This window comes from Pan paniscus, chromosome 22, assembly GCF_029289425.2.
Source record: "Pan paniscus chromosome 22, NHGRI_mPanPan1-v2.0_pri, whole genome shotgun sequence".
Lineage (NCBI taxonomy): Eukaryota > Metazoa > Chordata > Mammalia > Primates > Hominidae > Pan > Pan paniscus.
This window is the reverse complement of record NC_073271.2, coordinates 17836971-17859607: the sequence shown is the minus strand read 5'-3', so window position 1 is coordinate 17859607 and position 22637 is coordinate 17836971. Positions and strand designations below refer to the sequence as shown.

The 22637-nt window shown below is 35.8% G+C and overlaps 1 protein-coding gene across 4 annotated transcripts in view; it reads right to left on the bottom strand.

Annotated features, from left to right (window-relative positions):
- NCAM2 (neural cell adhesion molecule 2) overlaps positions 1–22637 on the bottom strand; it is a 544869-nt gene that overhangs the window by 139901 nt on the left and 382331 nt on the right. Inside the window, exon 10 of one of the 4 annotated variants that reach the window (XM_057300937.2) lies at positions 1211–4796. The exons of the other annotated variants lie outside the window; for them this stretch is intronic. Within the exon in view, the coding sequence (XP_057156920.1) occupies positions 4795–4796 (2 nt within the window). The 3' untranslated portion in view covers positions 1211–4794. Of the gene's footprint in view, positions 1–1210; positions 4797–22637 lie in introns of those variants that run through there. 4 annotated transcript variants of the gene reach the window in all.

Below are 22637 nucleotides of genomic sequence, written 5' to 3'. Positions count from 1 at the left end.
CACTTGGGATAATAATTATTTCATGTTTATAAAAGCCTCTGGTGTAGTTTACTACATACAAATGCAGGCATTGATATGCATATGTTTGTACAATAAGGTGCCTTTGATCCCTGCTACTTGGGAGGCTGAGGCATGAGAATCACTTGAACCTAGGAGATGGAGGTTGCAGTGAGCCAAGATTGCATCAGTGCACTCCAGCCTGGGCGACTCCATCTCAAAAAAAAAAAAAAAGTTTTGGTAAATATTTTAATAAGTGAATATCTTTCAAACAGACAAAAAGAGACTACATGAGGGTAAATAATGCAGTAGTCCTTGGTGGTAAATGTATTATCTTAAGACTCCAAAATCTTCTTAATAAGTATATAATTAATAAAAATTGTGCATTACTATATAGACCATAAGAAAAGGAAGACTGCAAACAAGATGTAATGTGTCTACAGACATTAAAAACAAGGAACTATGCTCTTTTAGCTGTTATCACAATGAAATGATCCCTAATGATAAATTATTTAGATTTAATTAAATGGCAGCTGTACAGGCAGAAGTCTGACCTAGAACATTTATTCTTAAATCCATGCCCTTGACTGAATATCTGACATTACATTGCCAGCATCACATGAAACAGTAACATATGCCAGCATCTGAATGTGTCACCTTCCTCAATGTTTCATTCAGGACAAGCTTATTTCCAGCCCAATCCTTTCCATACTAGGAGACACCAAAGAAACTATAATAGGGTGTCAATTTAAAGCATGTCTTTGGACTTGGTACCAAGTTATACTTGTTTTGATAAATGCCCCCTCCCTGCCTCTTTTTTTTTTCTTATTCTGAGATTTAGAGGTGAACTTGGAGTCAGTACTGATCACTGCATTCTCCTGCAGTATGAGATTTCTTGACTTGATTACTTGCTTAATGCAAGCTTTCTACTTTCTTTTGTAATTCCTCCTTTGGCTCTGAAATATTTTCTCTGAGCCTAGTTTATTTGTGGTTGGTAACTGTGACCTAAGAAAAGTCTTATTTCTTGCTCAGTGCTGGCCTGCATTACTGAATTCTGCCTGTGTCTGAGCAGGGTGAAGCTGATAATAAAGCATAACACAGGCTCTGGGAACTGAAATATACAAGTCTTTGACCTGAATTTCCACTAGGTCATGAATATTAGAACCAGGTAACTCACTATAAAACTCATGATATACAATCTATTTTCTAAATAAAATTGAAAAGGCATTACTAGGGAAATAATTTATAATAAAAATAAGTTTTTAAAAATCATATTGATGAGAATAAGAATAGGCATTGTCCTTGTAAAACTGTATTATGATTGTATTGTAGATTACATCCTACATACTCTTCAAAGCATTCACATACTAGAGTGAAATATCTTCCTCTTTTTCAGTCATAATACTCTGTGCCAAACAATTTTCAAATGTCCTTTTTAATATTATATTTTAAGAACTACAAATAATAGAAAGAGTTATTTTCACATGTAATAGTGTAACAGTGAAACAGCAAAAGAACTGTCATAACTAACTCCATTTTTGTTTAAGGAGCCTTTATCCATTCTTACATGGAGGCTAGAATAATTTAATAACGCTCATAATACGCAAGGACAGCAATCATAATTTTCAAAACGAATTCTGGAGTTAAAGGAAAAGTATGTACAAATTAACCATATTTCTCATTAAATATTTATGGGAGCATTGTGACTTGACCAAAGACAAAAAAGTTTCCAACCCCATTGGATCCTCACTGACACTCAGATGTCTGCCACCCTTGGTCACCTCTTGATCCTAATCCCCATCTCTTCCCCCTTCCTGCCCTTAACCAAAAAGAGGCTGAAATTTGTACTGACTTAATATGGTACTTTGGGATTTTAGTCCACCATTTTCTTGGTTTGCTGGCTCTCAGAATAAACCTGCTTTTCCTCCTGCCAACTCTCATCTCTCATGTTTGGCTTTCAAGTGATGAGCAGCTGAACTTAGATTTGGTTATAATAGGGTGTCAATTTTAAAAGCTTTGTCATTGATTTCTCACCACTAAAGCACAATATATAGAAATACCATTCATGTCTCTCAATATTTAGTATGAGCTCTCTTGCCCAGTTCATAGTCACTACCTGGTCAGTTTTAGAAGCCCCTTGCTGACTTACTCACCTATCAGTTTCTAATTTAAGCAAATGTAACTATCCTGCTTAAAACCTTTTAAAGATCCTATTCACACTCCTTAAATCCAAACTTTTATGACTCTTTACAAAGCTTCACATAAACTAACCTAGGCTTATTTGTGACCTTGCACACATTTAAATTAACTCTTCTTCTTAAACCTTAATCATCCCAAACTCTTTTGTGCTTTCAGTGCTTTGTACTAGCTGTCTCAATCTGCCTAATCACCTTTTTTCTCCTTTTTAATTTTAATTTTTTATTTCAATAGGTTTTTGGGGAACAGGTGGTGTTTGGTTCTAAGGATAAGTTATTTAGTGCTGATTTGTGGGATTTTGGTGTACCCATCACCTGAGCAGTATACACTGTACTCAGTGTCTAATATTTTATCCCTCACCCTACTCTCACCCTTTCCCTTCAGTCCCCAAAGTCCATTGTATCATTCTTATGCCTTTGCATCCTCATAGCTTAGTTCCCACTTATGAGTATGAACATTTGATGTTTGGCATTCCATTCCTGAGTTACGTCACTTAGAATAATGGTCTCCAAATCCAACTAGGCTGCTACAAATGCCATTATTTTGTTCCTTCATATGGCTGAATAGTATTCATGCACACACTACATTTTCTTTATCCACTCATTGATTAATGGACATTTGGGCTGGTTCCATATTTTTGCATTTGCTAATTGTGCTGCTATAAACATGCATGTGCAAGTGTTTATTTCATATAATGACCCAGTAGTGGCATTGTTGGAAAAATAGTGGATCTACTTTTAGTTCTTTAAGGAATCTCCACACAGTTTTCCATAGTGGTTGTGATGGCAGTGGCAGCCCATCTGGAGCAGCCACTGTGAAGATGCCAGCTGCAGTTGGGGAGGTCTGGCCAGGTTTGTGCACTGCACAGAGCTGGCAGGGGCCAGGAACAGGAAGAAGCCCTGCCTCCTACCGAGTAGGTGGGGTGGGAGCCCTGCACTCCCTGGTGCATGTGCAGCCGCACAGTCGCGCTCTGCTCTCAGGAAGTGAGGAACTCCCCCTTCCCCCAAAGGCTGGGAAGTGCCTGCTCCCATCCCTGACCTCTCTCCACTCCTGGTGCCTGCTCTGATTTTGGAGCAAAGTTGTGGCCCAGCCCAGGTGCCGTCCCATCCCACCTAGGTGTGTGCACACTCAAGAAGGTGCTGACACACCAGACCCCTGCTACCTCAACCCCCTCTGGACATTGGGCACCTAGGAGCATAGGAGGGAGGCTGAGGGAAGACTAAACGTGGCTCAGCAGGGGCCTATAGGCACCCCTTGGCATGAACAGCCTGGGGGCCATAGACAGCATGTTGATGGCAGCAGGAGGCAGACAGCCTTCTGGGCAGAAAGCTGAGGGTCCCCTGTGAAACACCACCTTCAAGCCAAGGAGAGCCTGAAGCCTGGAGTTAGGGCTATAAGTTCTGGGTGGAATCGTGGCCCAGAGTGATAACTTCTGGTGCTTTTTCCAGGCTTACCCATGGCCAACCATGGACCAATCAGCACTTCCTCCCTCTGAGCCCATAAAACCCCGACTCAGCCAGAGTTGGACAGATGTCAGGATGACCTGCCAGTGGATAGAGCTACCCACTTAGGGTCTCCTGAGAGCTTTTCTGTAGCTCAATGAAACTGCTTTCCTCCTTGCTAACCCACCACTTGCCTGCATACCTCATTCTTCTTGGACATGAGACAAGAACTCAGGATCTGCAGAATGGCGGGACTGAAAGAGCTGTAACACAAACAGGACTGAAACATGCCCCCTACTTGCCACGTTGCATGCAATGAGAAGGAGAGAAGAGCTGTGGTCCTTCTGGGAGCCTAGACCTTGGGGCTCCCCATGCCAGGGCTGTGGCGTGATGTAACACCATCTTTGGGGCTGTTCACTCCCTGAAGTCTCTGAGCTTTCGGGCACCACTGTATTCCCCTGGTCCAGATGCTTGTGCCCACAGTGGAAGCCCCTTGAGTACACCTGGTTCAGCCTTGCATGGAGTGGCACCTGGAGCTGCCTGTCCCACCATAGCAGCTGGAGTGCCTGGCTGGGCCCAGTGGCTGGACCCTGCACTCGCCCACCGATACACCCCTCACCACTCCCCACCTGGTTCACCCTTGGCGGGTATGGGATCTAGGCCAATAGCATGAGCTGAGTGGGCAGAATGAGCCCAGTGGAAGCAAGCAAAACCCAAGCAGAGGTACTACCAGCCACAGAAGTTTCTGGCTGGCAAAGTGACACTGTAAAGATCCCATGACAGTGTTACTAGTTTACATCCCCACCAGCAGTCTAAAAGTGTTCCACTTTCACCATGTATGTGCTAACACTATTGTATTTTTATTTTTTTGATTATGGCCATTCTTTCAGGAGGGAGGTTGTATCACATTGTGGTTTTGATTTGCATTTCCTTGATCATTAGTAATGTTGAGAATTTTACATATATTTGTTGCCCATTTGTATATCTTCTTTGAGAATTGCCTGTTCATGTCCTTAGCCCACTTATTGATGGTATTTTTTTTTTCTTGCTGATTTGGGTTCCTTGTAGATTCTTGATATTAGTCCTTTGTCGGATGCACAGTTTGTGAAGATTCTCTTCCTCTCCGTGGGTTGTCTGTTTACTGGCCGATTATTTCTTTTTCTGTAGAGAAATTTTTAAACTTAATTAAGTCCCATCTATTTATCTTTGTTTTTGTTGCATTTGCTTTTAGGTTCTTGGTCATGAAGTTTTTGCCTAAGCCAATGTCTAGAGGATTTTTCCCATGTTATCTTCTAGGATTTTTATGGTTTCAGGACTTAGATTTAAGTCTTTGATCTATCTTGAGTTGATTTTTGTTTAAGGTGAGAGATGAGGATCCATTCTCATTCTTCTTCTTGTGGCTTGCCAATTATCCCAGTACCGTTTGTTGAATTGGATGTCCTTTCCCCACTTTACGTTTTTGTTTGCTTTGTCAAAGATCAGTTGGCTGTAAGTATTTGGCTTTGTTTCTGAGTTCTCTATTTTGTTCCATTGGACTGTGTGCCTATTTAATCCATGCTGTTTTGTTGACTATAGCCTTATAGTATAGTTTGAAGTTGGGTAATGTGTTGCCTCCAGATGTGTTCTCTCTGCTTAGTATTGCTTTGGCTATGAGGGCTCTTTTGTGGTCCCATATGAATTTTAGAATTATTTTTTCTAATTCTGTGAAGAATTATGGTGTTATTTTGATGAGAATTGCATTGAATTTGTAGACTGCTTTTGGCAGTATGGTCAAAACCTAACCACCTTTGATATATTTCATTTTAATGTACCCATGTATGTTCTATCTCCCTAATTTAAAAATTATTTTTCTTTTTTTTTCTTTGAGACAAAGTCTTGCTCTGCTGTCCCGGCTGTGGGCCAGGAGTTCAGTGGCATGATCTCATCTCATTGTCACCTCTGCTTCCCAGGTTCAAGTGATTCTCCTACCTCAGCCTCCCAAGAGCTGGGATTATAGGCATGCGCCACCAGGCCCAGCTAATTTTTTTTGTATTCTTAATAGAGATGGGGTTTCTCCATGTTGCCCAGGCTGGTCTCGAACTCCTGACTTCAGGTGATCCACCTACCTCGGCCTCCCAAAGTGTTGGGATTACAGGTGTGAGCCACCACACCCAGCCAGCCTAATTTATACATTCAATGAGGGAAAGAACAATGTTACTTGCCTCACAGTTCTTCTACAGCACCTGAATATAAGTAGCTATTCAGTCAATAACAGTAAAATGGATGAATGAAAACCAGGATAAGTATGTATTCCAGATGTCATCACTCCATTTAAAAGAAGATGAGAAATACACCCACATTTGTTTGATATTTCTAAAGACACAGAAATTTGGACTTCAATCCAGTGTTACATCTATTGTAATAGATTGTCTTTCTTAGACCTTTATAATTATTTTGTAAAGAAGCTGGCCCAGCACTTTGGGAGGCTGAGGCAGGAGGATCACGAGGTCAGGAGATCGAGACCATCCTGGCTAACACAGTGAAACCCTGTCTCTACTAAAAATACAAAAAATTAGCGGGTGTGGTGGTGGGCACCTGTAGTCCCAGCTACTCTGGAGGCTGAGGCAGGAGAATGGCATGAACCCGGGAGGCGGAGCTTGCAGTGAGCCGAGATTGCACCACTGCAGTCCAGCCTGGGCAACAGAGCGCAACTCTGTCTCAAAAAAAAAAAAAAAAAAAAAAAAGCTGGCCCCTTAAATTAACTAAGGTCTAACTGCACATTTAAAATAACCTGTAACACTCACTGTTTTTTTTTTCAGTCATTTAAATTTTCTCATTTGATTTATGCTGAGGGAAACTACCAAGGGAGTAAAAACTAATATATCTTTTGGCACATTTAAAGGGTAATTCAATTAATGATTTCATAGATCCAGTTCTCTGTGTTCTGTCATATGTAGAAAAAGCTATGGCAATTAACTGGATTCAGTCCATGTACCATGGGAATTCTAATGGCTATGTGGAATACTAAATTAGATGTGTGCTTATTGCCAGTTAACCATAACACTGGATATGCAGTTTTTGTTCTAATTTTAAACAGCCAAGTTATGCATACATCTCAGCATATTTTATGATCCTTGAGTCACAAGAGTAATTTTTATTAAGGAATACCTATATGTGACTTCTTAGCACATACTGGCTTTCTCTCTAATTTGACTTTCATTCATGATAAAACATTTACTGGCCATAAGAAAAATTTGATAAGTAAGGTGAATTATTCATATTTCTAATATTATTCTCCTTTTTCTAATCAGAATATCTTTCCTTCATCAAATCATACATAAAATATGAATAAAAATATTGTAGCTGTACTTCCAATGGCTAATTTGTCTTCTATTGGTTATGTTATATATTTGAATTTTTCATGAATAGCTGTATCATTTTTAAGTATAATTTCACCTATGTATTTAGAAAACAAAGATTAAATGAACCTCTTTCATAAAAATTTCTGAGTTATCAAAGGAAGAATTACTGGTGATATAGATATATCAGTATTCAAGTTGTTTCATAAATAATATAATGCCTGTTTTTTCAGAATTTGCCTTTCAAAACAAACCTGCATATATCCAAATAAAATTAAAATCTTGGTTTATTAAGATATTATCTTTAAATTTTACATATCCAATACTTATTAGGTTAATAAAGATCTCTTAAAATAATTAAAATAAACAGTCATAGGAAAAAATTTTGGTATGGTAAGAAAAAATTGTACAGGACAACCGTTTTAGCATTGATCGCCCTAGTATTTGCATCATAGAAATTAAACATTTTATACTATCTGAAAAAAATCACAGAAAAGCTACAGGGCTACAATAACCAAAACAGCATGGTACTGATACAAGAGCAGACATATAGACCAATGGAGCAGAATTGGGAACTCAGAAATAAGAATGCGCATCTATAACTACCTGATCTTCAACAAACTTGACAAAAATAAGCAATGGGAAAAGGATTCCCTATTCAATAAATGGTGCTGGGATAACTGGCTAGCCATATGCAGAAGACTGAAAGTGGACCCCTTCCTTATACTGTATACAAAAATTAACTCAAGATGGATGAAAGACTTATATGTAAATCCCAAAAGTATAAAAACCCTGGAAGGCAACCTAGATAATATCATTCAGGACATAGACATGGGCAAAGATTTCATGATGAAGATGCCAAAAGCAATTGCAACAAAAGCAAAAATTGACGGGGTATAATTAAACTAAAGAGCTTCTGCACAGCAAAATAAACTATCAACAGAGTAATAAAACAACCTACAGAATGGAAGAAAATGTTTGCAAACTATGCATTTGACAAAGGTCTAATATCTAGCATCTCTAAGAAACTTAAACAAATTTACAAGAAAAAAACCAACCCCATTAAAAAGTGGGCAAAGAACATGAACAGACGCTTCTCAAAAGAGGACATACATGTGGCCAACAATCATTTGATAAAAAGCTCAATATCACTGATCATTAGGGAAATGCAAATCGAAACCACAATGAGATACCCATCTCACATCAGTGAGAATGACTATTATTAAAAAGTCAAAAACAACAGACCCTGGCTAGGTTGTGGAGAAAAAGGAACACTGTTACACTGTTGGTGGCAGTGTATATTAGTTCAGCCATTGTGGAAGACTGTGTGGGGATTCTTCAAAACCTAAAGACAGAAATACCAATCAACTCAGCAATCCCATTACTGGGTATATACCCAAAGGAATGTAAATCATTCTAGTATAAAGACACATTCATTTGTATGTTCACTGCAGCACTATTCACAATAGCAAAGACATGGATTCAACCTAAATGTCCATCAATGATAGACTGGATAAAGAAAATGTGGTACATGTTCACCACGGAATACTATGTAGCCATAAAAAAGAATGATGTCATGTCCTCTGCAGGGACATAGATGGATCTGGTGGCCATTATCCTTAGCAAACTAACTTAGGAACAGACAACCAATTATTGCATGTTCTCACTTATAGGTTGGAGTTAAATGATGAGAATACATGGACACATACAGGGGAACAACACACACTGGGAACTATCAAAGGGTGGAGGGTGGGAGGTGGAGAGGATTAGGAAAAATAACTAATAGGTACTAGGCTTAATACCTGGGTGATGAAATAATCTGTACACAAACACACACACAAACCCTCTGACTCAGGTTTACCTGTGTAACAAACCAGTACTTGTACCCCTGAATTTAAAAGTTTTTTAAAAATAAGAATTTTTTTTGGCATTAGACTGAACTCATTGATAATTGCTCTTACAATCTTAGCAAAATTATTAGCAGCCCAAGAAACATCAAAGATCATTTAAACAAAGAGGATTATCATAAAATAACTTGTACCTAACCAGCAATGTTTCAAATTCTGTTGCATGTGAAGAATTCTGAGATACCAAGAGTACTAACAATAATTATTTAAAGAGGAGATTTGCTCTGATTAAGCCTTCATCTTCACTCCAAGGGCAGGAAATTTTTCATGTCCACAATACTAAAGCAGAGAGAAGACATGTTAGTGTTGGTGAGCTGTAACTTTGCGATGAAGGGATCTATGTGAATAAATACACTAATCTGAATTAGTCATGTATGTTTTAATATCACATTTGATTCAGATTAATTATTATCTGATCATTATTGTTTTAATGTTGTATTAGACTCAGATTCAATATTATCTCCTCCTTAGGTTCTACTTCAAAATACTGTGATGATGTTACCTTTCAAAGAGTTTTTTCTCTTATTGCTCATCTGTATACTATCTATGACACATATTTTCTTATAAGCACATTAAGTTATATGTTAATTTATGATGCTTTCTAAGCTATTCTACATAAGTAGATTCTGGTTCCCTAGACTTATTGAAATATTTGTAAGTATGTTCAATTATTTGCATGTTTGAAAAATACTAACAGTCTATTTCTAGTGTTGTACAATAAATATTATTATTATTTCTATTATTACTATTATTACTTGAGATGGGGTCTTGCTGTATTGCTCAGGCTGGTCTTGAACGTCTGTGTTCAAATGATCCTCCTGCCTCAGCCTCCTGAGGAGGTGTGATTACATGCATGCACTATCACACTCGACTAAATATTATTAAATTGAATAACTAAAATCAAAGGTTTTTAAACGAATATACAGAAATACCATTTTCTTCTTGAATAACTTTAAGACAACTTACAGAAATATTGTTTGTTTTTCTTATCAATATGTGATGATTATCCAAGCAAGTTGGAAACCACTTAGAGAAAAATATAGGTGTGCATATTTTCACAAAGGTGAATACTATTTTAAAACTAAGCACATAACTCTTTTGACCATACTTTTAGCATAAAAAAGCACAATTTTACATTATACCTAGAATGTAATATTTCCCTGTGATTAATGTTTTTCTCTTGCTTTCTAGAATTGCATGCATTTCTTAAAAATACAGTCGAGTTGTTTTTATAAATTCTTGAAATGATTTGAATAAAGAAAAATATATAACAAACTCAATTCTTGTCTTTAATGTAATCCATTCTAATTAATATATACTGAATATGTTATTTGTTCTTTTTAAAACGATGTTCACTAATAGTTATATACATTTATGTTAAGGTGATGTAAATTACAATAATACTATGAAATTCACTTGATGTATTGCAATAGTCTCCCTACTGGTGTTCCTCCCTTGCTTCTGCCTTTGTACCCCTTTCAGTCTATTCTCAGCTCTGAAGCAAAGGTCATTCACTTAAAATATGATCTGAGAAGATTGCTTGTACCTCTGATCAGAACTCTCCAGTGGCCTCTCATCCTTTTTAAAGTCCTCCTTGATATTATAAAGCTCTATATTAGTGCTGTCTAATATAGACAATGGCAATGGGAGCCACCTATGCAATGTTAAATTTTCTAAGAGCCATACTGAAAAAGAAACAGAATAAAGGTCAAATTAATTGTAATAACATAATGTAAGCCAATATATTTAGAGTGGTATAATTTCAACACGTAGTCAATATAAAAAAAAATAGCCAGGTGGCGCGGTGGCTCGTACCTGTAATCCCAGCACTTTGGGAGGCTGAGGCGGGTGGATCATGAGGTCAAGAGATAGAGACCATCCTGGCCAACATGGTCAAAGCCTGTCGCTACTAAAAATACAAAAATTAGCTGGGCATGGTGGCACGTGACTGTAATCCCAGCTACTCGGGAGGCTGAGGCAGGAGAATAGCTTGAACCGGAGAGGTGGAGGTTGCAGTAAGCCAAGATCGTGCCACTGCACTATAGCCTGGCAACAGAGTGAGACTCCACCTCATAATAATAATAATAGCCATAATATGGAATCAACCTAAGTGTTCACCAGTGCATGAATGGATAAAGAAAATGTGAGACACGTACACAATAGAATGTTATTCAGCCATAAAAGAGAATGAAATCTTATTATTTGCAGCAATATAGACGAAACTGGAGGACACTGAGTGAAATAAGTCAGGCGGTAAAAGACAATGTTCTCACTTATATTTGGGAGCTGAAAAAACTGATCTCATGGAGGAAGAATAGAATGGTGGTTACCAGAGGCTGGAAAGGATATTGAGCAGGGAAAAATGAAGAGAGATTGGTTAATGGGTACAAAATTACAGTTAGATAGGAGGAATAAGACGTAGTGATTGGTAGCACAAGAGGGCAACTATAGTTAACAATAACTTACTGTATATGTCAAAATAGCTATAAGACTTAGAATGTTCCCAATATGGTTTAGCTGTGTCCCTACCCAAATCTCATCTTGAATTGTAGCTACCATAATTCCCATGTGTCATGGAAGGGGATTGGTGGGAGGTAACTGAATCATGGGAGTGGGTCTTTCCAGTGCTGTTCTTGTGATACTGAGTAAGTCTCATAACATCTGATGCTTTTTTAAAGGGAATTCCCGTGCACACACTCTCTTGCCTGCCACCATGTAAGACATGACTTTGCTCCTCATTTGCCTTCAGCAATGATTGTAAGGCTTCCCCCCACCCATGTGGAACTGTGAGTTGATTACATCTTTTTCTTTTATAAATGACCAGTCTACGGTATGCCTTTATTAGCAGCGTGAGAACAGACTTGTACAGTTCTCAACACAAAGAAATGATAACTGTTTGAAGTGATGGATATCCCAGTTACCCAGATTCGAGGATTACACACTTTTGCTTGCATTAGAATGTAACATGGATCCCTTAAATACATACAACTAATACATATCCATATAAATTAAAAATAAGTAACAAAATTAGTGAGATACAGTTAGTGAGATATTTTATATCCTTTATTTTTTGTTCTAAGAGTTCAAAACCTGTTGTGTACTTTACACTTACAGCATATCTCAAATAAGCCACTAGATTTGTATTGGGAAAGCCTCTTCTGCATTTAGATTTTATATAATGTACAACCGAATACACAGATTCACATACTCAATTTGTTCCAAAACTACTTAAAAGTTTTCCAATAACTAAATCGAGCATCACATTTTAAATTTAAGTTAATTAAAGTAAAATGAAATCAAAATTTCAGTTGCTCAGTTGTACCGGCAGCATTTCCAGTGCTCCATAGCCACATGTAACAAGTGGCTGCCGGACTGGACAGCACATCTCTATAACATCTGGCAACTTGTTAACTTCATGGCCTCATCTTCCCCTCCTCTCTGACCCTTGCTCATTCAGCTTCAGCAACATTAGCCTCTGCGCTGCCTCTTGAATTTCCTAGAATTGCTCTTGCTTGAATAATCTGCCCTTGTTCCCTCTGCCTGGAATGTACTTTTCCTACATTTGCAGCAGGTCCCTCTCTTACCATATTTTCTTTATCTACCTAAAATTTCACCCACAAGCATATATGTCTGATATGGATTAAACTGTTCAGCAAAATTTCACTCCAAAAGACCTCCAAATAGAACGCTAGTGTATTACCCTGACAAACTGATGTTTGGCTTAGCCACATGACATTTTTGGATGTGATGTGAACAAACACTTTAAATATGTCTTTGTTGTCGGGCTTGTTTTCTTGTGCTTCTGCCGTCACCATAAGATGATATCCTCTCTGTACTTATTGCCTCTTCAGCCTGGTTGTATGTGTTACTGGATCCATACCAATGAGTCAAGCACTGCTGTTTGAAGCCAAGCTCCTTATTCAAACCTGGCTTTGATCAGCAGTTTCCAACATGATAATTATCGTATGACACTGTGTTTTTGGGTGTTTATGACACATAATTATTATGGCAAGCTGACTGATGTGTCTCACTGCACTGTTTCACTTTTTTCTTCCTTAGACTTTCTCACTGTTTCCCACATTATGTATTTTTCTACTTTATTTTTTAAAGTCATTGGTTTCTCTTGCCAATGTCCATGAAAGCAGGGGTGTTTGTTTGCTTTATTCAATTCTACACACTAAAATCCTAGAAAAGGGCTTGGTGTGTACCATACGGCTGATTCATATTGTTGAAAAAATTTAATTACAACCCTAGCCTCAGTATGCCTTAATTCATAGATATGTCTCTTTCACTTTACAAAATGGGAAATTGAAACTTGGTAATTTAAATGAATTGACCAATGTTTTAGGATTAGATCCATATGAACAGTGTGAGGCTGAGATCACATCATACTGAGCCGTTACAGACTTCACTGAGTTTTTTTTTGGTCTTGAATATCCTGAAAGATACACTAAGACCTTGTGGCAGATGACTTGCTGTCCCCTCACGCTGTGGAAATTCTGTACTTGTCCTATCCATGAGGTGTCTTCTCTGTTAAACCCAGAAAGCTCACTGAATGCTTGTGTCCTCCCTGAATTGCTATGTTAAATTCCTAACCCTCAAAGTAATGGTATTTGGAAGTAGGGCCTTTGGGAAGCAATTAGGTTTAAGTGACGTTATGAGGGTGAAACACCTGTGATGGGACTACTGCCCTTATAAAAAGAGAAAGGGACACCAGATTTGTGTGTGTGTGTGTGTATGTGTGTGTGCGCACCAAGTAAAGGCCATGCCAGTGCATAACCAAAAAGAGGGCCCTTACCAGTCACCCAACCGTGCTAGCATCCTAGTCTCCAACTTCTAGCCCCTAGATTTAGAGAAATAAATGTTTGTTGTTTAACCCACCCTATCTATGCTATTTTAGTATAGCAGCTTGAACTAAGATATTCATTGTCCCAGTGAGAACTGGGATTCCCAGGGCAAGGTCTTCATTCCAGAGAAAGGACAGAAAGCAAGGGTAAGATTCAAGTAGACTTTAGTATTTCTGACTGTTAAACAGACGCCAACAGGCAGTGATAAATCCAGTTACAAAATATGTTTTTATTTATTTGTTTGCTGTTTGTTCACTTCTAAGGCTTATCATCTCAAGGATTGAATATTTCCTAAAGTTCCCTAAAAATTTTCTTACCATTATCTCTGAAATACATTTTAACAAGATCTGATCTGAATCAAATAACACCTGTCAGAGAGACAATAATGTTATAAAACGAGGACAATCGACAGTATCTATACACATGAAGAATGTGGTATTTCACATTTTCCCAGGGGGCTCACATAAAGTTTGGGCTAAAAATCTACAGCTTAACAATAAAAGACTCTTCACCTTTCTTTTTTAATGGTCTGTTCTTTTTATCTTCTGGATGAAGAGATATGCTTTCCATTTTTCTCAGTTGCTGTCCTTGAAATTACCATACTGGACATAAAACCTAAATAGTTGCAGGCAGTAGAACCAATTTATGTCTGCAAATGAGCCATCTTCTTTAAAGTTTCATTGGCTTAAATGTACTATGGTGAGTGTAAAAGTCAGGGTCATAAGACAAGATTTTAATCACAGATATAAAATGTGTGTCTGCTATGACCAAGGAATTTTTCTAATTTCTAAGTGTTTACTGAAATAAGCTTCTTTATATGTTTAAATTATGTTCACATCTTATTTACCTCATCCTATACATCTAACCAATCATGCTAGTAAAATCACTTTCTATAGAGAGAATGTATATCCACTGTTATATTCAGAGAATTTGAGATAAGAATTACTCAATAAAGCACACATCTATTAATTATATGGACAGCATGTAAATAAGTAACATGATTCTGTGTTATGGGATTATTTAATGTAACCATAACCTTAGAATGTATCTGATACTGCTAACTCTCTCTTTTATGCTACAGGAGAAAATGCATTTACAAATCACCATTATGTCTAAGGAGAATTAAAGGCAGGTGCAGCAAGCTCAAATAGAAAAAAAAATGTAAATGAAAATTTCTAATATTTCTTAGCATGCATTGTTAGTATGTAACTGTTAAATTAAATTTATACATAAAATAATTAAGTCTAACTAATAGTTACTATGTAATGATTACCTAGTCACAAAACTTAATGATATTCTAATTGTAATCAAACATACTATGTAACCAGTGCTTACTGCATTAAACTGTATATCACATGCCTGTTATCTCCTTTGTTTTAGAAATTGGAAGTTTAGTTCAATTCCTGCTTCTTAGGAAAGTAACGCCTCGGAAATGTTGAAAATGAACTGGAAGAATGCCAAGAAATCTGTTTAAGCTGAAACACAAAAGAGGTTTTGAGCAAAAAAAGGCTTAATCTTCTAACACCTTAAGTTTAGTGCTATTACAGTAAATAAGGCTTCTATCAAATTATAAATGGTTTGACTCTTTTCTACTCACTCTTAGCAATATTACCCTGTAGGTGCTTGGTTCAGGTGGTATAAGACTGTTCTGGTAATTGTGTGTGTGTATGTGTGTGTGCGTGTATGTGTGTGTGTGTGTGTGTGTGTGTGTTTAACATTGTGTAATGTCTTTGTAATTTTTTGTCTCCATACAACTTTGGTGGCCATGATGCATAACAAAAGTATTCTGAGCTTTATTAATAGGTAAATATTTAATTACGACAAAGCTTTTTGTGGCCTTTCACATAAGGTACTAAGAGTTTTATTACTATTATGAATTTGTTGCGAAATAAAATACCTAATAACAAACCAGGCTTCAACTGCCAAAAAATATACTTATTAGACAACTTCCACATATATCATGGGCATTTGATTGCAATATACAACTAAAAATGTGTCATAATCTTCACATAAAGGGAATTAAGATTTAATAAATAGTGGTGGCATAAACGTAAAAAAAACAAGTTTCAACTTTCATAATACAATCATACAGGCTTAAAAGGAGTGTAACTAAAAGAGAGGACAGGCTAAATTTTAAATTACAATCATGGTTACATATTCCAAATGGTTATCTAACCCAATACCCCACTAAATGTAGACATATTTAGTGATATTTTTTCTATTTCTATTACAAAAAATAAAACCTGAACTGTAGCAACTAATGAAATTAATATTAAGAATTATATTACTTTCTACTTAAGTATTCATCAATCTTTCACTAGCATATTTATATAATTTACCATAAGTGAATTTTCTATCATCGTATTCATCTACTTTAAACATTATTTACATGATTTGGTCTTTCAATTAATTATAGGTCACTTAGAAGGTAATAATCTTGTATCTACAATAGTGAAGAGGTTAGGCAAATATATGAGCAAGTCAGTATCATGCTAAAGTTAAAAATTTATTCTTATATGTAGCAAAAGTTTGGAAACGTGAGGTAGATTTCCAATATATTTGGTATTTTCCTGGAATTCATGAGTAACTTTAATTGTGAAAAATAATAAATTTTCATGAATGTATGTAAAGAAATACTATAAGAATCTAGATTAATCAAAAAGGAAACTAGACTGCTAGAGACTCACTAGTAATTTATAACAAACATGTAAGACATTAATAACCAGTCTAAAAATGGCATTCATCAAGCATAGTTTAGATCCATAAGAAAAAAAAAACTTTCAATAGAAATAAAAAATAAAATAAAACATGTAAACATAATCCATGATAAAATTTGAGAAGTTGTTTAGTGATCTTAAAGATTCTCTTTTGCTTTATGTGAAATTCATTCTATATGAGTAGAAATAACGTTTTATAGTTAAAGGATACTATTTAAGACTTTAAACATATAACTCTAAATTCAGCTAAAGTTATAATATCTTTCAAATTAAAATTTAAAATACTTATATATCTACCAGTAAACTTCTTACAGTTTTCATGAAGATAGTTTTTGTCTCTATGTAAACATGTCAACAAACACCAGGCTAATGAAGAAAATATTAAACAAAATTGACTGTCCAAAGGACTGATACACTGACAGAAAGAAAAGATGCTTAAACACTTTAAATTTTGTAGTTTAAACAATCTTACATTACAAAAATAATGTTTTTGAGAATATATGATGTAAAATACTCTAACCAATGTGAAAAATAAATTTTAAAAAAGAAAAATAATAAAAATACTGCTGAAAACTGAAACTAAAACACGTAGGTTATTGGTTCCAGACACTAGACATACCAAATATATTAATGCTTTAAAGTTGTACTAGAAGTAGAATATATAAAGATTTTTCATTATATAATGGCAGCTGAAACCCAAGATAGTACATCTTCACTACTAATAAGAATTTAGAACTCTGAAAATAATATGAAATAAATTTCAAAAACAACTATCCAAGGGTTCTCAAGAGGAAAAAAATCAGGAAGATTGTGATGGGAAATGAAAACTAGCTTCCATTTTTTTTCTTTGTTTTTCTCTTAAGGCTTTTCCCAGGGGACGGGCCCTAGTTGAAGAGGTTCAAAGTGATCGTGGTAACTAAAACTTGTCCAGAAGGACAGAGGTATCTTGGAAAAAAGCATACATAATGTTGGAGAGTGTGAGGGTAATCTCAGCTAGGAGTCAGAGAAGGGTATGTCAAAATTCTGTGTATAAACCCACAGAAATTTTAGCCTATGCCCTAGCTCTGCACGCACAAACCAGCATAGCAAAAGCTTTGAGAAATCACTTGAGGTTTGAGTCACTGCTGACAGGATGGAACACAAAACTTAGAGGTGATTAACTCCTTGAAAAATAAAATCCCCACATATTTATCTAAAGATACAGAGAACGCACAACATAATATTTACAATATCCAGGACACAATTCAATATTTTTTGACAACCAGTACAGTGAGGTCAATTGTAAAGGAACAATACAACAAACACATGCAAATACTAAAATGACCTAGATGTTAAATTTATCAGATAGTAGATTTTAGAGCAACTATTTTAGAGCAGCTTTGCTTATCATTTATGAGGTGAAGAAAATGTATATATTCTAAAATTGATAAAATGAAATGGATAAAACTATAGGACTTCTCAGTAAAAAGACAGAAAGAACAAAACAGAGCAAATTGAAATTTTAGAACTTAAAAAAATAATAATAATATTTGGGCCAGTCGCAGTGGCTCCCGCCTATAATCCTAGCTCTTTGGGAGGCCGAGACAGACAGATTACGAGGTCAGGAGTCTGAGACCAGCTTGGTCAACATGGTGAAACCCTGTCTCTACTAAAAATACAAAAAACAAAACAAAACAAAATTAGCCTCGCGTGGTGGCACGCACCTGTAATCCCAGCTACTCAGAAGGTTGGGGCAGGAGAATCGCTTGAACCCAGGAGGTGAAGGTTGCGGTGAGCGGAAATCACACCACTGCACTCCAGCCTGGGCGACAAAGCAAGACTCCACCTCAAAAAAAAAAAAAAATACCTGAAATAAAACAAAAAACTTCACTATTGGCTCAACAGCAGAAACGAGATGATGGGGTAAAGAGTCAGTTAACTTGAAGAGGAAACAAGAGAACATTACCTAATTGGAAGGGCAGTGAGAAATGAGATAGATAAAACTGAAAAGTATATCATGAGCCTGTGAAACAATTTCAAAGGGTATAACATATGTGTAAGTAAAGTTCCAGAGATGAGTAAGAGATTACATACACAAAAAAATTGCAGAAATAGTGGCCAGAAAGAAATAGTGGCTCAAGCATATTGACAAATATAAATCCCCACATTCCAGAAGCTGAGCTTCAAATAAGAAAATTCAAAGAAAACAACACTTAGACTTATCCTAATCAAATTGATAAATAACAAAGGTAAAGAAAATAGCTTTAAAGCAGTTAGATAAAATGATATATGGCATATGAGGGAACAATGGGTCAATTTATATGGCTTTCTCTTTGAAAACAGAGGAGACTAGAAGATAGTGATACCCCATGCTTAAAGAAATGGCAATGTAGAATTCTCCAGAGCAAAGAAAAACAATCCTTCAGATATAGGAAGGAAGAGGTGTAGTGGACATTTGATGAAATATAAATTAATGGAATTTATCTCTGGAAAATCTGCTTTACAAGAAATGGAGAAGAAACTTCTTCAGATGAAAAAAAATTGGGATCGTCAAAAATGAAGGAAGAATAAAGAAACCACATATAGATGAATACATATTTTTTTTAGTTCTTTAAAATATTTGTAACTACTTAAAAGAAAAATTATCTTAATTCCTGATGGGATTTTTAATGATTTGAGATGTAATGCATGATGTCAAAAAGATAATTAGATAAGGTGTGTGTAAGGAATCCAAATGGTTGCAATGTTTCACATTTTATGTAGTGTCAAAATATGAACTCAAGTCTATTTCAAGGAGACTTTGAAAATATAGGTTTGTATTTTAAAATTCCTATAGAATCGCTTAAAACAAAACAAAATGAAACAAAACAAAAACCAAAAATATTGCCAATATATAAATTAAAATAAAATACTAAAACTTCGAATAACTCAATAGAAGGCAGAAAAACGGGCATAGAATGTGAAAAAAACATAGGAAAAAAAGCAGAATATAAATAAAAATTGTAGGCCTAAATGAAATAGTAACAACAATGGCATTAAACTTAATAGCCTAAACCAGTGGATGGCAAATTATAGCCCATGGGCAAAGTCTTGCCCAAGGGCTTCTTTTATATGTGACTTAGAGATGAGGATGGTCTTTACATTTTTCATGGTTTACAAGAGAAAAAAAAAATATGGCAGAGACTGTATGTAGCCCAGAAAAAGTAAAATATTTATTCCCTGACCGTTAATTACTGACTGCTTGTTAAACACTCCAATTATAAGGTAGATTTACAGTCAATGAGAAAGCAATATTCTATCATATGCTGCCTAAAAAAGACACATTTTAATTTCACATAAAAATGCAGACAGGTTAAAAGTAAATGAATGGAAAATGTTATACAAACAAAAAGCATAAGAGGGCTAGCGTAGATATTTGATTATTAGCTAAGATATGTCAAGTGAGAGATCAGCAGAGAAAAAGAGAGGTATTTTATTCTGATGAAAGGGGATATTCATAAAGACACAAACGGGAGGGAGAATAATGACCTCCCAAAGATACTGACACCTTTACCTTTGGAAACTACAAACACATTACCAGCTGTGACCAAGGTAAAGATGTTGACATGAGAAAGTTATCTTGAATTATCCAAGGGGATGCAACTAATTGCAAGGAAAGTTTGAGACAGAGATGGACTTGTGAAGAAGAAAACAGAGTCAGAGTGATATGATGTGAGAAAGACTAGATCTGCCATTGCAGGCTCTGAGGCTCTGAGAAAGGAAGGAATCCATGAGGCAAGGAATGTGGGCAGCCTCAGAGAAGCTGAAAAAAAAACAAGAAAACAGAATCCTTCTGGAGCTTCCACAAGGGAACACAGCCCAAACCACACATGATTTTAGCCCAGTGAGAATCATTTCAGACCTCTGACTTCCAAAATGGTTAAGACAATAAATTTGTTTTATTATACAACTAAGTCTTTTGTAATTGATTACAGCTGCAACAGGAAAGTAACACAACACACAAAGTATAAATGTTTATGTGTCTCATTGTAAGCCTCAAAATACATAATGCAAAGAAAAGAGAGAAAAAATAGTTCACAGTCATGGTAGAAGATTTTAATACCTCTTAATGTGATCAAACAGCTATAATAAAAATTCAGTAAGGATAGAAGTTTTAAACAATACTGTGATGGTTAATACTGAATGTCAACTTGACTGGATTGAAGGATGCAAAGTATTGCTCTTGGGTGTGTCTGCCAGGGTGTTGCCAAAGGAGATTAACATTTGAGTCAGTGGACTGGCAAAGGCAGACCCACCCTTAATCTGGGTGGGCACCATCTAATCAGCTGCCAACATGGCCAGAATATAAAGCAGGCAGAAAAACGTGAAAAGACTAGACTGGCCTAGCCGCCCAGCCTACATCTTTCTTCCATGCTGGATGCCTCCTGTCCTCGAACACTGGACAAGTTCTTCAGCTACGGGACTCGGACTGGGTTTCCTGGTCCTCAGGCTGCAGATGGCTTATTGTGGCACCTTGTGATGGAGTGAGTTAATACTCTTTAATAAACTCATATATGTATATATATCTTATTCTGTCCCTCTAAGGAATCCTGATGAGTGCAAATACCATAATTTACCTTGATCTAACTGACATTAAAACACAACAACAACTACAGAATATATGTGCTTTTCAAGTAAAATCGTCTATTCACCAAAATAGTTAATATGGTGGGATATAAATAAAATCTTTATACATATAAAAATAAAAAATACAGGGTTTTCTGAGCACAACTGAACTAAATTAGAAATCAATAACAGCAAAATATCAAGGAAAAATCCAAATATCTGAAAGTTAAACAGATTCTTGTACATAACTATGAGCCAAAGTTGAAATCAAATGGAAAATTATATTTTTAGCTGAATCACAACAAAAATGCAACATACTACAATATTGGGGGGTTCCGTTAAAGCACTGCTTAGTGAAAATCTGGAGTTATGTGATTCTATTAGAAAATAGGAATTATCTAAAATACATATACTAAGATTCCACCTAAAAAATCTACAACAAAGTGCATGGTGAATTCAAAATACATAGAAGAAAGGAAATAATGAAGATAAAGCCAGAATCATCAAACTGGAAAACAGACAGATTATAGAAAATATGAATTAACAAAATGGAAAGCTAACACTCTGAAAAGATCAACAACTTTGTCAAACTCTTAGCTAGAAAAAGAAAAGTCCTTTCTATTAACTAGTGCTTGATCAACTAGAAATAAACATGGAAAAATAATGAACACCTACTCCACAAAAATGAACTCAAAATTAATAACAGCCCTAAGGTAAAACCAAAATCTACAAAACTTTAAAAAGAAAGCTTAGACATAAATTGTCATGGCCTTAAATTAGGTAATATTTTTTCAGAAAAAACACGAACCATATAACATGTAAAAGTCCAGTTTGATAAATTTAATAAACTAGACGACAGCAAAATTATAATTCTTTGCTTTTGAAAAATTGACCTTCAGAAATCAAACAAAAATGTTTATTCCAGAGAATAGTACTTATATATCCACATAATCTGCAAAAATCTTCGCAGAAGTTTTTTGTCATAGTAGTCAATAACTAAAAACACATAAAATGTCCATCAATAGGTACTAGATAAACAAACTCTGTTATATCTGTAGGATGTAATAACAGGAACAAGTAGTATAAATTATTGATGCACACATATACATGTGAATGTATGCCAGCTGTGAAAGCTCAGCAGAGACAATTCAAATAATGTGAGAAAATATTTGCAAACCACACATCTGATAGAGGGTTAATATTCAAAATATACAAATAACTCAAACAAATCAATATCAAGAAAACAACCTGATTTTTAAATGGGCAAATTATCTTTAATTGATATTTCTCAAAAGAAGACATACAAATGGCTAACAAGTACCTAAAAAAGTGCTCGGCATCACTAATCATTAGGGGAATGCAAATTAAAACTACAGTGAGAAATCACTTCATTAGAATGGCTTTATTCAAAGAGATGAACAATAACAAGTACTGAAGAGGAAGTAGATAAAAAGGAACACTGTTGTTGGGAATGTAAATTGGCATGGCCATCATAGAAAATGGTATAAAAGTTCCTCCCAAAAAGAAAATGAGAGCCACCTTATAATTCAGGAATCCTTTGTCTGGGTTTATACCCAAAGGAAAAAAAAAAGTCTGTACCTGGTAGAGG